At 37.6% G+C, this 14,977-nt stretch overlaps 1 protein-coding gene across 2 annotated transcripts in view; it reads left to right on the plus strand.

Annotated features, from left to right (window-relative positions):
- UACA (uveal autoantigen with coiled-coil domains and ankyrin repeats) overlaps positions 1-13,128 on the plus strand; it is an 83,965-nt gene extending 70,837 nt beyond the window's left edge. For both annotated transcript variants that reach the window (XM_043919749.1, XM_043919750.1), the window contains exons 14-19: positions 180-210; positions 1,069-1,121; positions 3,247-5,985; positions 7,798-7,950; positions 10,360-10,425; positions 12,936-13,128. In XM_043919749.1, coding sequence (XP_043775684.1) covers positions 180-210; positions 1,069-1,121; positions 3,247-5,985; positions 7,798-7,950; positions 10,360-10,425; positions 12,936-13,007 — 3,114 coding nt within the window. In that variant the 3' untranslated portion in view covers positions 13,008-13,128. The remainder of the gene's footprint in view (positions 1-179; positions 211-1,068; positions 1,122-3,246; positions 5,986-7,797; positions 7,951-10,359; positions 10,426-12,935) is intronic.
- Positions 13,129-14,977: the final 1,849 nt, after the last annotated feature.

Raw genomic sequence — 14,977 nt, forward strand, 5'->3', positions numbered from 1 at the left:
ATCTCGCTAATTGTGCTTTGCCTTTTTGTGAGTTTGAGTAGAATAATACCCAGGAGAAACAAGGAATGTTGAAAATGTGGTTTTATGACTGGATCATTTAGAGCTAAAATAGATATAGAATTTAACAAAATTGAAGCAGTATTCATCTAAAATGTTTTAATGTATTCTTCTGATTTCAGAGTGATCATTTAGGATCAGGAAGTCATTTCAGTAAGTATAAAAGTATAGATTATCATTACAGTTCACCCAGTTTAAGCAAAAAAGAATGTTTTTTCTGACTATATATGATACTCCTGCTGCAAAACTTCATCAACTACTTGTATCTTATACCTCAGCATGGCGCAGGGAAGAGGTTAAAATGACTCCTGTAGTCTCTTAGCAGAAAATCTGCTAATCACTAAGGCTCTGATTTTCCTTAGGACCTAAATTTTTAAATTGTGTGCTGTACAAATTACCAGATTTGCATATTGATTGTTAAGACATTTAACTTATGATATTTGGGACTTGCTCTTTATTGAAAGAGATGTAAACATAGTTTTCTGATTTGGAAAAATCTTTGGATATAACCTCATGCAGGTAAGCATTTTAGAATTTAGATGTTCCATAAATATTTCTTTATTATTTTAAGACTTTACATAATTAATCTTCACTGTGTTTATTCTCCAACTTTAAAGTTTCTCTATAAAATCTAATTTTTTGCTTCCTATCGAATATTAAATTATTCCTTAGCTAAGTACAGTTGTAATATTTATCCTATAAATTGCAAATGATATCATTTTTATTTTGACTATTAACATACATATTTTATAATAATCATTTAACTTATTTAGCCTAACAGTTTTACATAATTCTAAAAACCAACTTCATATCTACTCAAAAGAATATACATACTTTCCTTATATATATAGAAAAATAAGTTAAAATATGGCCATTTTAGAACAGGGTAATTTTATTTTGTAACTCATGCTTCTTTTTTATTTGAATAATAAAGGAGATAATAACACCAAATTAATGCTTAGCCTTCTTTGGTATGGATATTTAAGGTATCCTTTATTTGGATTTATTTAGGGAAAGAAGATATGCTTCTTAAACAAGGTCAGATGTACATGACAGAATCACAGGTAATGTTTTATTTAAAAAAATATTTATAAAAATATTTGTGCCTTTTTAAAAGGAGGAAAGCAGCATTGTTTATTTATCATCTATATATACATTGAATTAAGTTTTCATTATCAAAGAAAAATTGGTCTTGTGGTCTTGAGTTTAGTAAAAGCAGATACGCTGTTTAGTGCCGTCTAGAGTATTTTTGGTGACAGTGACTTAAAAGATTTGAATTACAATTTCATTGTCTTTGATATTAGGCCTCTATTCTTTAACAGCAGTTGGCCAACTCTTCGTAATTGCCCATTTACAGGGGAGACAGGTATGAATAATTCAAAAGGCATTCATTTTGACTTTGAGATGTATTGTTCCTGGAATTCAAATGTGTATTCTATATTTGGGAAATTTACCTGAAAATAATGGAGAAGGAAATGGCAATCCACTCCAGTATTCTTGCCTGGAAAATCCCATGGACAGAGGATCCTGGTAGGCTACAGTCCATGGGGTGGCAGATAGTCGGACATGACTGAGCGACTTCACTTCACTTCACCTCAAAATAAAGCTTCCAAGAGGGAGTGTTGTCTGATTCTATTGCTTAGCTGCTCTTCACTTTTAGTTTCCAGTGGATACAAGGTTTGCCTTCCTAGTACCCTCTATGAACTGCAGAACTGATAAATATTTGGACTTTTAAAGGTTTTATATATATACCTTCATCATCCGTGGGCAGAGTGAATTAGCCTATATGATGTCTAGGGTCCCTCTAAGTTGGAAACTTCTAAGATTCTAAGTTGAGAGAATGGATGTCAATTAACTGAATAATATTTAAGAAGATAAGATAAATATTTGATTGTAGTAAAATAAGTATGAGAATTGTGAAGCTGTGTAAGTAATTTGTTGGTGAATTATAGTAGTCTTAGTCCAAAGATAATTGGTAAGTTGAAAGCAGACTGAGGCTGAGAAATTATTCCATGTTGTTAATTTTCTTCTTTGGGTTTCCCAGGTGGCTCAGTAGTAAAGAATCCACCTGCCAATGCAGGAGACATGTTTTTGATCCCTGGGTTGGGAAGATCCCCCAGAGGAGGAAATGGCAACCCACTCTAGTATTTTTTGCCCGGAGAATCTCATAGACAGAAGAGCCTGGCAGGCCATCGTCCATAAAATTGCAAAGAATCAGACACGACTGAGCGACTAGGCACAGCATGGTTTTCTTCTTCATCAATGGGAAGGCAGTGTTAATTGAAGTGAACAACAGTAAAACCTGCCTATTAAAATAGTAGGACATACTCATAGCACATGGCTTTTATCAGTATTTTAAAAGAGCCCTTACTGTAATAGGGTGGATAGGGAAAAATAGAAATAGTTAAATTTAATATTTCATGATTATATGTTCTGTGTTCTGGTACTTATGATATATTTCAGTGAGAACTTAAATTATACTTCTTTTTGTCAGCATTTAATAGAAGAAACAAGATGTTGATTCAATTTTGTAGTAAGAGTGTATGGTAAATTCTAATTTATCATTCTGTTTGAAAGAAGAAAACATGTTTATATTTTGTGAATTGATTAATATCATTCTCTTGATTCTTATAATAGCTAGGTTTATTTTGGTATTATTTTTATAATTTAAACATTACACTGATGTTAGCATTGAGGGAACTCAGAGGTCAATATATGTTATTAGATAATAATATATCATTCTATAAAATTATTTGCAGATTTAAAATTGCAAAACCCTTGTTTTTACTCAAGGGTTCTGATGACTTTCTTCAGAATTTGAAGTTCTAAGCAGATTATGTGCCATAAGACATAGAAATAGTAAATGGATTTTGATCAGTTGACATTCATCGGTAGATATTATAAAAAGAGAAAGAGAAAAAAGTCCCCAGAGGCCACAACTGTTTCCTTCTTTGGTCTGCCAGAAATACACGTAAAGTGAACAGGCTTTCCAAATGTCACTGCATCAAGGAAATCATGCCTAGAACTGTTTTTCTTACCTCAAAAATCAGTACTACTATGTTTTTCTAATATACTAGTCTGGAAACCCTTTGGCTACTGATGATGTGGCAACTTTATAAGTTTGGTAAATAAGTGTCTTCTTTAGGCTTTTGGGATTGATATTTTATTGTGTTACTATTATTTTTGCAGTGTACTTCCACAGGCATGCCAGTCCATATGCAAAGCCGATCTATGTTAAGACCACTGGAGCTAGCCTTACCTAACCAAGCCTCATATTCGGAAAACGAAATTTTAAAGAAAGAATTAGAAGCGATGAGAACTTTCTGTGATTCAGCAAAACAGGACAGACTCAAACTCCAAAATGAACTGGCTCATAAGGTGGCGGAGTGCAGAGCCTTAGCGCTGGAGTGTGAGAGGGTGAAAGAGGACTCAGACGAGCAGGTAAAGCAGCTGGAAGATGCCTTGAAAGACGTGCAGAAGAGAATGTATGAGTCGGAAGGTAAAGTGAAACAAATGCAGACACATTTTCTTGCCTTGAAAGAGCACCTGACAAGTGATGCAGCTACTGGGAACCACAGACTGATGGAGGAACTGAAGGAGCAGTTGAAAGACATGAAAGTGAAATATGAAGGTGCGTCTGCAGAAGTGGGGAAGTTGAGAAACCAAATCAAACAAAATGAAATGTTAGTTGAAGAGTTTAAGAGAGATGAGGGCAAGCTGATGGAAGAGAATAAGCGACTGCAGAAGGAGTTGAGCATGTGTGAACTGGAGCGAGAGAAGAGAGGAAGGAAGCTCACTGAGATGGAAGGCCAGTTAAAGGACTTGTCAGCCAAGCTGGCCCTTTCTGTTCCAGCAGAGAAATTTGAAAACATGAAGAGCTTGTTATCAAATGAAGTAAACGAGAAGGCAAAAAAATTAATAGATGTGGAAAGAGAGTATGAAAGATCACTTAATGAAGTTAGACCATTAAAGAGAGAACTTGAGAATTTGAAGGCCAAACTGGCTCAGCACGTCAAACCAGAGGAACATGAGCAGCTCAAGAGCAGATTAGAGCAAAAGTCAGGAGAACTTGGGAAGAGGATCACTGAGTTAACATCAAAAAATCAGACGTTACAAAAGGAAATCGAAAAGGTCTGCCTGGATAATAAGCTCCTTACGCAACAAGTACATAACTTAACAACTGAAATGAAAAATCATTATGTCCCTTTAAAAGTAAGTGAAGAAATGAAAAAGTCACATGATGTAATTGTTGATGATTTGAATAAAAAGCTTTCAGATGTGACACACAAATATACAGAAAAGAAGTTGGAAATGGAGAAGTTGCTTATGGAAAATGCCAGTTTAAGTAAGAATGTCAGCCGCCTGGAAACTGTGTTCATACCTCCTGAGAGACACGAAAAAGAGATGATGGCTCTGAAATCCAATATCACTGAACTTAAGAAGCAGCTGTCTGAACTGAATAAAAAATGTGGTGAAGACCAAGAGAAAATATATTCACTCATGTCTGAAAACAATGATTTGAAAAAGACCATGAGTCATCAGTATGTGCCAGTGAAAACCCATGAAGAGATCAAAACTGCCTTGAGTAGCACATTGGATAAAACCAATAGAGAATTAGTAGATGTGAAGAAGAAGTGTGAAGATATAAATCAAGAATTTGTGAAAATAAAAGATGAGAATGAAATATTAAAAAGAAATCTGGAGAATACTCAGAACCAAGTAAAAGCTGAGTACATCAGCCTAAGAGAGCATGAAGAAAAGGTGAGTGGCATAAGGAAGAGCATGAAGAAGGTCCAGGACAACAGCGCTGAAATACTGGCTAACTACAAAAAAGGCCAGGAGGAGATTGTAACCCTGCATGCTGAGATCGCAGCCCAGAAAAGAGAACTCGACACGATACAGGAATGCATCAAGCTAAAATATGCTCCGATCATCAGCTTGGAAGAATGTGAGAGAAAATTTAAAGCCACTGAAAAAGAACTTAAAGAACAATTATCCCAGCAGACACAGAAGTATCATACCAGCGAAGAAGAGGCCAAGAAGTGCAAGCAAGAGAATGACAAGTTAAAGAAGGAGATCCTCACTCTTCAGAAGGATCTAAAGGATAAGAGTGTTCTCGTTGAGAATTCTCATGAAACAGAAAGAGCATTAAGCAGAAAAACAGAAGAGCTGAACAGACAGTTAAAAGACCTGTTGCAGAAATACACAGAGGCAAAGAAGGAGAAAGAGAAGCTTGTGGAGGAAAATGCCAAGCAGACTTCTGAGATCCTTGCAGCACAAACTCTTTTGCAGAAGCAGCATGTTCCGCTGGAACAGGTTGAGTCCCTGAAAAAATCTCTTAGTGGTACAATCGAGACACTCAGGGAGGAACTGAAGACTAAGCAGAGATGTTACGAGAAAGAGCAGCAGACAGTGACCCAACTGCGGCAGGTGCTGGAGAATCAGAAGAACTCCTCTGTGCCCCTGGCTGAGCATTTGCAGGTTAAGGAAGCATTTGAGAAAGAAGTTGGAATCATAAAAGCTAGCTTGAGAGAAAAGGAAGAAGAAAGCCAAAACAAAACCGAAGAGGTCTCCAAACTCCAGTCTGAGATTCAGAATACTAAACAAGCGCTAAAAAAATTAGAGACTAGGGAGGTGGTTGATTTGTCGAAATATAAAGCAACGAAAAGCGATTTGGAGACACAGATTTCCAACTTAAACGAAAAATTGGCCAATCTGAATAGGAAGTATGAGGAAGTATGTGAGGAGGTTTTGCATGCCAAAAAGAAGGAACTGTCTGCTAAAGATGAGAAGGAATTGCTCCATTTCAGCATTGAGCAAGAAATCAAAGATCAGCAGGAACGATGTGACAAATCCTTAACAACCATCACAGAGCTACAGAGAAGGATACAGGAATCTGCCAAACAAATCGAAGCAAAAGATAATAAGGTAATGATAACACTTTAGGGAAGCATGGCTTGGTGTTGGCAACCCCAGGGCAGAACTGCCAGGGTACATACGATAGGACTGTTTACTGTAGCACTCCACAAGACAGGTTTACCAAAGCATCGACAAAGTGATCATTAAATGCCTCCTTTTTAGTGTGACTGTGAATATGCCGAAAACAAAAACAAAACAGAGTTGAGAAAAAGGTAAAGTTACACAAACAGAAATCAAAAGCAGTTTTCCTTTTGTTTTCTCATCTGGTTCAGGCAAGAACTGTGGAAAGATAGGGAGACTCAAGATTCGCTTGCCTCAAAAATGAATAATCAAAACCTAGGGGTTTTTAGGGCACTTAAAGAATGGGAAAGGAAAAATATTAAACTGTGTTTCTGGGCTGCAAGAAGCAGAAGACACTGCAGAGCCTCCCAGAATTTGAAGACTCCCAGAATCTTGAAACTCACTCATACCAGTAAATTGAGCCCTCCAACTCACTGTACATTTTATCTTCCTTTAGACAGAATGTCTTTGCCCCTCCTTTCTACCTGCTCAAATTCTCTACATTTCTTAATGCCCACATCTTCACTTAACTCTCCTTCCTAAAGCCTTCACTGGCCGATCTAGCCTACAGTAAACAGTTCCTCTTCCAAAATGTATGTTGTGTTTTGACATCCATTTACAGGCCTTCCCTGGTGACTCAGAGGTTAAAGCATCTGCCTGCAATGCGGGAGACCCAGGTTCAATCCCTGGGTCAGAAAGATCCCCTGGAGAAGGAAATGGCAACCCACTCCAGTATTCTTGCCTGGAGAATCCCATGGAGGGAGGAGCCTAGTAGGCTACAGTCCACGGGGTTGCAAAAAGTTGGACATGACTGAACTACTTCACTTTCACAGCATATATATTACCATGTCAGAATGATATGGGTGGTCTTCCCAGCCAGTTTTTAAGAGCAGAGTCATAACTTATCTTTCCTTCTTACTGTTCATTCTCATTGTACAATTTACAGAACAGGTGCTCAATAACATTTTCAAAACTGGTAGTTGAATACAAGTATGTATTAGGAAGATGAGAAATCAGGGAGATTGAATGCAGTTTTATTTTACCCATTCAAATAATTATTAAATGCCTTCTACCTGCCAGGGGCTATGTTTAGTGCTGGGAATGCAGTGACACAGCCCAGCTTCAGCCCAGTGGAGTGGTGCAAGTACTGACCTTCTGGCATGTCTGCTCACATGACCTAGAACTTTAGTGCTCACACCTTGTTTGGAAATCAGTTATGGATATAATATGAAATTATGATAACAAGTTATTAATTTCCCACTTACAGTTGTTGCCACTTAGTAAGCACATACTACATACCAGGGAGCTTCCCAGGTGGCACTAGTGGTAAAGAACTTGCCTGCCAATGCAGGAGACATAAGAGACACAGGTTCGATCCCTGGATCGGTAAGATCCCCTGGAGGAGGGCTTGGCAACCCACTGCAGTATTCTTGGAGAATCCCATGGACAGAGGAGCCTGGTGGGATACTGTTCATAGGGTCGGACACGACTGAAGTGACTTAGCACGCACACCCACATACCAAACATATATTAGGATTTTACTTGATTTCCTTAACTATGAAAGATTCTCCCTGTACTGGGAGAAAATCATATACTGCACATACTGTTGAAACAGTCTTGGCAGTATTCCTTCCTCAATTTTCTGGTATATAAAGGTGAATTTTGTGTCTCAGAGAATGAGCTCTGTGTAAAGATGTTCCTTACAGGTGAATATGTGACTAATGCGTGTTTCTCCCACAACCCTTTTTCTTTTTTCGTAAGATAACTGAACTGCTCAGTGATGTGGAGAGATTAAAACAGGCCCTCAATGGCCTTTCCCAGCTCACCTATGGGAGTGGGAGTCCCAGCAAGAGGCAGAGTCAGCTGATTGACGGCCTGCAGCAGCAGGTCCGGTCCCTGCAGCAGCAGCTGGCGGTGAGTACCTGGGACCTGCAGGGCTTCATGCTGATATGTGCAGGGTCACCTTTGCTTGTTTGTAAAATCTTATTTAGAAATCAGATTAATTTGTGGCTGTGTTCAGATCCAAGAATGTAATCATTTTTGCTAGAAATTATTTATACTATGATATGATATCATTTTTGTGTGCTTATTATGTACCAGGCACTATACTAAGCATTTTATGTGCTTGATCTTTAAAGTTGATCTTCTTCACAGTCCTACAAGGTTTTATTTAGCCCCCCATTTAATTCTTAAGGAAACAAAGACGAAAATATGCCTGGGATCATACAGCTAGGATTTAATCCTGGGACTTACTCCAAATCTGATAGCTTTCCAACTGTTGCAGACTCTAAAATTTTGGTCCACTTCTTTCCTGATAGCTCAATTGGTAAAGAATCTGCCTGCAATGCAGGAGACCCCTGTTCGATTCTTGGGTCAGGAAGATCCCCTGGAGAAGGGATAGGCGTGCCCACTCCAGTATTCTTGGGCTTTCCTTGTGGCTCAGCTGGTAAAGAATCTGCCTGCAATGTGGGAGACCTGGATTTGATCCTTGGGGTAGGAAGATTTCCTGGAGAAGGGAAAGGCTACCCACTCCAGTATTCTGACCTGGAGAATTGCATGGATGGTATAGTCCATGGGGTCACAAAGAGTCGGACACGACTGAGTGACTTTCACTTTCACTTTAAAGCAAGCTTCCCAGGTGGCACAATGGTAAAGAACCTGCCTGCCAATGCGGGAGATGCAGAAGACCGTGGTTTCATCCCTGGGTCAGGGAGATCCCCTGGAGTAGGAAATGGCAACCTACTCTAGTATTCTTGCCTGGAAAATGCCATGGACAGAGGTGCCTGGCGGGCTACAGTTCATGGAATCACAAAAGTTAGACACAACAGAGCACGCTTTTTTAAATAATCTTTTATCCTTATGAATAAAGGTAGGCATTCCTATGGTTTTTATACATTATATCCTTATATATATTAAAAGGCAATATGTGTGTGTGTGTATATATATGTATACATTCATAAATACCTTTGTGGATATGTATCTCCTTTATATATTAAAAGAAAACATCTGGATTAAGAAGGTGAAGTTGGGAGCTCAGTTCTAAGCCCTGCCACTTAAAAGAGAGTGACATGATACATTTCCCTTAATCCTTGGCTTCCTCATCCTTAGAATAGGATAATATGAACTGATTGCTTGCTTGTTTCCTTTTTTTAGTTGAATGAGCTGTGAGGCTAAGTAAAATTTAGCCCAATCAAATGTAAATTGTTGGGTGCTGTTTTTCTAATCTATAGGAATTTGTTGTGAGTTGTTTTTGAATAGAAGAAAGTTATTTTTTAAAGTGTTCATTTTATAACACTCTTGGCCTACAGATTAATGATGACATATTGCTAATTTGGATCTTACCAAAAGGATGTGGTGGATTTTTCAGTATTTGGAAATATTTGTTTATTGTTTATTATGTTCATGACACTGTGCTAAGCACTGTCAGGGATAAAGAGAGTATACAGTCCCTGTCCCCAAGGGTTCTGGGTAGTTAGGCAAAATACATATCCATAAAAAGTAAAATAGTGGGACAAAAATATCAAATATAGAATTGAGTATATGGTCCTGGGATCTAAGTGATATGAATTGCCAGGAAGGAAAGCTTACTGATGTGGTAGGAGCCAGTTTGAAAGAGGGAGGGAGTACCTGGGCTGAACTTGCATATGGATGGTGTTTTGGTAGGTGAAAGGAAGACAGAGCCTCCCGCAGGCAGAGGAGGTGTGAAGCAAGGCCTGGAAGTGAAATCAAGTGGCGTGCGTGCCTCAGGGTAGTAAAAGGGTGCTGGGCTGGCTGGTCCTGGGAGCTGTGATTGAGGCCCAGTTGTGGAGGCTGTTGAGAATCAAGCTGATGAGTTCCAGTTCCCTCTTACAGATATGAGATATTAGATATCAGATAATGAGGTGTCACCCAAGATTTTTGAGTGAAAAGTGATGTGAGACAGAGTTACCTGAGTCTCAGTAGCATGAAAGGGAATAAAGTCCAGAGACAGGTGATGAGATGGGAAGTTTTTGCAGTAATCTAAAGCATACGTTGATAAGTGTCTGGATAATTTCATGGCATTAGATGTGATCTAAGGCAATAATTTCATATTACCTAGGATGAGCGGCATTGCTTTCACTGTGAATGTTCCCATACTTTCTTTAGAAAAGTTTATACTATTGTTTTGCTATGGAATTTTGCATCTGGTGGGTCCAAGGTGGTTTGTTATTGCAATATAGCAGGAGCGCTTTAATAATACTACTGTTTAGAAGCATCAGGCCTGAGGGCAGCATTGTTACAGGCCTCCATGTGTTTGAAAACTGAATGCTGATAGTCTGACCTCCCCATCTTTCCCACTTGTAGGATGCCGACAGACAGCACCAAGAAGTAATTGCAATTTATCGGACACACCTTCTTAGTGCTGCGCAGGTAAAGTAGAACTCCTCCTTTGGATAGGATATCATTTTAGAGAAAATAATTCTTTATTTTCCAGTAAATTTATGTGAAAGTCATTGATGTTTAACGTAGTTGTACCCCCATATGCTTATTTTAAAATAATTGTTTCTTTTAATCATGGGTTGCATGTCTTCCAGAGAAATTTACAAAGCTGTGTGGCAACACAGCATCTTAAATTTAGTGTTGTCTCCATCTGCTTGTCACTCATTTTGTAGACAGTTTGGCAACATGTGATGGCGGCACACATTACGGTATCGCTAGCTGGAGATAATGCCTTGACATCCACACATGGCTGTTGCTGAAAGAGGAGAGCAGGAAGAACTTCGCTGTTTCTTGGTAGCTCAGAAGTGTTTCTTTGAAATGTAGAGAATACCAAAAAAGTGACAAGTGTGCACAGAGTCGTAATAATATAAGAAAACAGAGGTTCTGTTAGAATATCAGCAGTATTTATTTATTGAGCCTTAATCTCAGTGAAGCGTAAGACCACAGATTGCTTTCTTGAGGGGTGTAATGAGAAAACTATTTAAAAAATCACACTAAGAAATATGTTTAACATATGAAGTGTTTTATACTTAATACTCTGTAGAAACATGATCAGCATCTCCAAAATTCTCAGGATAGATTTTTTGGGAAGACAGTTGAGACAATGTTAGAATAGCAATAAGCAGGTGAGATGTAATAGAAATTGTTTAGGATTTGAAGTGTCCACACTGAAAAAAAAAAAAAAAAAGATCATTTTTAGAAAAAGAACTAGGTAAAATAAAAAGGAAGAGATTTTTACAGTATCAATTTCTTAAAAAGGCCTGCCTTTTCTGTAGGAGATAAAGGGGAAACCAATGAAAAAGGATGAATAATATGGTAGTCTCTTTGGCTGCTTTCTTTTGAGTAGATAGAAGATAAGCTGGGGTTTGAAAGTTGTTATTATTGTAATTATTAGAGAAGACTGTTGACGGGCAGCAGGATGGGGAGTTCTTTGGAGGGAAAATAGTAGAAAAGTATAGAAGCTCTGTGTGAGTGAGGGTGAACTTGCTTGGCTCTGATACTGGCCAAGGCGGGGAGCAGCATATTGAAAGACAGCAAAGCTAACAAGCCTATCAACTTTTTATCATGTATGCTTCTGAGATTCGAAATTATTTTCTACTGACTCCTAATGAAACATAACAAAAGCAATTGGCATATGAAATAGTCTTGCCTTCTGGCATCATAAAGTTAACTAAGAAATTCAGTTTAGTCAACTATGGCTAATGTTTCGAATTTAAACATCCCGCTGTTATAGAAACAGATTTTGGAAGCTAAACTTTTTATATTAGTAGGAAGTGTCATGCTGAAATGCATTCAAGTACTCAAGCAAAGGAAAAGGGAAGGAGGGTGGGTGTTGTAAGCCCACCATATTGACTTGCATTTAATCAACCTCTTGCCATCATTTTAACTTTAAAGTGTCTCTTTGTAAATATAAGCGGATAACATTCATGTTGAAAGACCTCAACATAACTAGTAAAAGGGGAAATAAAGAAGGAGGTGCCATTTTTCACTGCTGGGATTGGCAAATATTAAAGAAAAGGATAATCTGTAGCACTGTTCAGAACATTGTGGGAAATGGACACTTATACCCTGTTGGTAGGAGTGTAGCTTGTCATTATCTCTGTAGAGGGAGATTTTGTAGTACTTAGCAAAATTTAAAAGTTGAGCCTGCTCTTTTGACCCAGCAGTTTCTTCTCTAGGAACCTGCGTGAAAGATTGGAAACTCCATAAATGTCTATTTTTGAGAGAATGAATAAAGAAATTATCATACATACACACAATGGGATATTATACAATGATTTAAAATAATTAAGGCAGGAAATTCTAGTGGTTAAGACTCTGGCTTTCACTTCCATGGATCCAGGTTTGATCCCTACTTGGGGAACTAGGATCCTACAAGCCATGTGGTGTGTCCAATAAATAAATGAATAAAAATAAGCAATAACCTGGAAAAGATTTCTGTGACATTAGGTGGAAAGGCAAATTGCAAAACAATATATATGATCCTATTTATGTAAAAAATATAAATATAGGAATTTTCATTAATTACTTTTCTGATAAAAAAAAACTTGGCAGAAGCCAAAGAAACTTTTCCTTGTAATAGTTTACTTTGCTCATCTGTAACTTATGCTGCCTCTATCATCTGAGCCATTAGTAAAAAGAGAAGTTTGTCTTTTTACTTTTTACTTCTTTTTCTAGAAGGAAGTTTGTCCATCTGTTCTCTGATACTAGACAGTTAGAGGCACTGGTGTGCACTACTTTTACGTTGATTGTCCTTCTTTCCACGATAGAACTCTACTCTGCTTTCCAATAAAATGTTGAGAATGTCACCACGATGGTGAGGATTTAGCATTTGGTGAATCACAACCAATAAAGTCCTGTTACAAAGCCCCGTGTCTTAAGAATCTGTGTGTGAACGGAGATAACATAAAATACTTCTCCCCTCTCCCCTTTCTCCCCAGGGTCACATGGATGAGGACGTGCAGGCCGCCTTACTGCAGATCATACAGATGCGGCAGGGGCTCGTGTGCTAGCGGGCACCCACCCCCCACGGTGGCTCTTCTGCTAGTGCTGAGCATTCTGCGTGCAACCTCATGGCCTTTCTGGGCCTTGCTGTGCTAGTATAATTAAAATAAAGTGTATTTTGATCCATCAGTAGGTTTTTAATTTAGACAGCTATGTTACTGAGTTCTTCAGTATCAGTTCAAATCTTACATTCTGTGTATGTTAATTTTACAATAGGCAAACAACATTAACACTTTGCCTTGGATTGTTTTAACTGATTGAGTACCCAGTAAAACCTGAGCCAACTGAGTGGGTCCATTTGAAAAGGGGTTAGGTGGAAATAATTAAAGGTTTCTTCCAGAGAAATTAATTGGGTTGGGAGCCACGTTTAAGTGGCTCAAAAGATCTTTCAGGTCTTCAGTCAAGCCATGAGATCTCATGAAGTTTCAAGGAACACATGGTAACTTGGCCAAGTTCCATTTTTATTCAAGTAACTTAATGAGTGCCTTTGACTTCTTTGGGAGGTACACGTTTTTTTTCTTTTTACACTAGTAACATTTATGCCTTTTAAAGTAAATTTCATTTCACAGATGGTTTGCAGTGCTAAATTACATTTAGGTTAAGAACAGGCAAGGGTGGAATATATCAGGAATTCATAATAAAATTGCCTCATAATCTCCATAATGGTATCTTAATTTTCACTTGTGGTGACTTTTCTTGCCAGAGTATGTAGGAAACTATGATTAATGGTATACTAGATTTTTCAAAGTGTCAAAAGTTTTAGACATTTTTTTTTAGTAATTACTCTGACATTTGCTACTATAGTAACCAAGCACTTATTATAGATGCATCCTCCAAATGTTTTGTACTTATTTATAGGAAAATTGCACTAATGAGATTAATAATGTAAAAGGCAGTTTTCTTGCAAAATTAGCATTAGAGAATGGATTTTAGAGGACAGATCTTTAAGGATTTAGACAAAAGTGCAGGAACATAGTAAACTGTAAGAATATAGATAGCAAGAAAATAATGCAATTGGACATGTTTATAGTAAATATTATAACCAACCATTTTTATTATTTCTGTCTCCTTAAGGAAAAATTATTTGTTTTGTTATTTTGTTAATACTTTATTTACAATTCAGATTGAAAATTACTAATTTGACTATTAGCAAATAAACTACACAAATGAATCATTTCAACCAAGTTTTTTTTTAATTGCAAAATGTGCCTTATCAATAATCTTTGAGCATCCTGAACCAGGTTTTTGATCCCATTTTTGCGAATTACAAGGACAAAGGACCATCAGAATAACTTATCTCACCAAAGAATAAACTATCCTAGTTCTTCAATATAGAAGCAGCAATGAAAAGTCAGAAATGGATTTATTTTTAATTCTTTAGTTAAGTATATGTAGTTTACATAAGCAATATTTAGATTCTTTAAATTTTATATTTAATGTTGTCCTTCAGCATGAGTTCTATTTCATGAGTTTTAAGTCACCTATTGAAGCTCTAGAGTAGAGAAGTTCTTAACTGAATAATTTTCAGTGTTATACTTTCCTTATTAGGAATGGTAAGGGAACCCCTGTATGGGTTTATTTATGTTTTATTTTGTCTTCAGCCATCAAAAAACATTTTTCTGTGGAATATTGTTTTGAACATCCTTGCAAGAGATTTACAAGGTGATCAAGTCCATTTGCTATTTTTGGAGAATTCTGGGTAGAGAATGATGGGGTGTAAAGTACAGATCAGTTTAGTTCATTCACTCAGTCGTGTCCGACTCTTTGCGACCCCATGAACTGCAGCATGCCAGGCCCCCCTGTCTATCACCAGCTCCCGGAGTTCACCCAAACCCATGTTCATCGAATGACACCTATTTTCAGTTAGCTATGTAGAATGCAATACCAAGTAACCTCCTTGAATTAATCTCATTTTCTCATTCACTCACCTTTGGATGTCAAATGCAGAGCTCGTACAAGCCTTAACAAATGAAACATA

This window comes from Cervus elaphus, chromosome 12, assembly GCF_910594005.1.
Source record: "Cervus elaphus chromosome 12, mCerEla1.1, whole genome shotgun sequence".
Taxonomy (NCBI): Eukaryota; Metazoa; Chordata; class Mammalia; order Artiodactyla; family Cervidae; genus Cervus; species Cervus elaphus.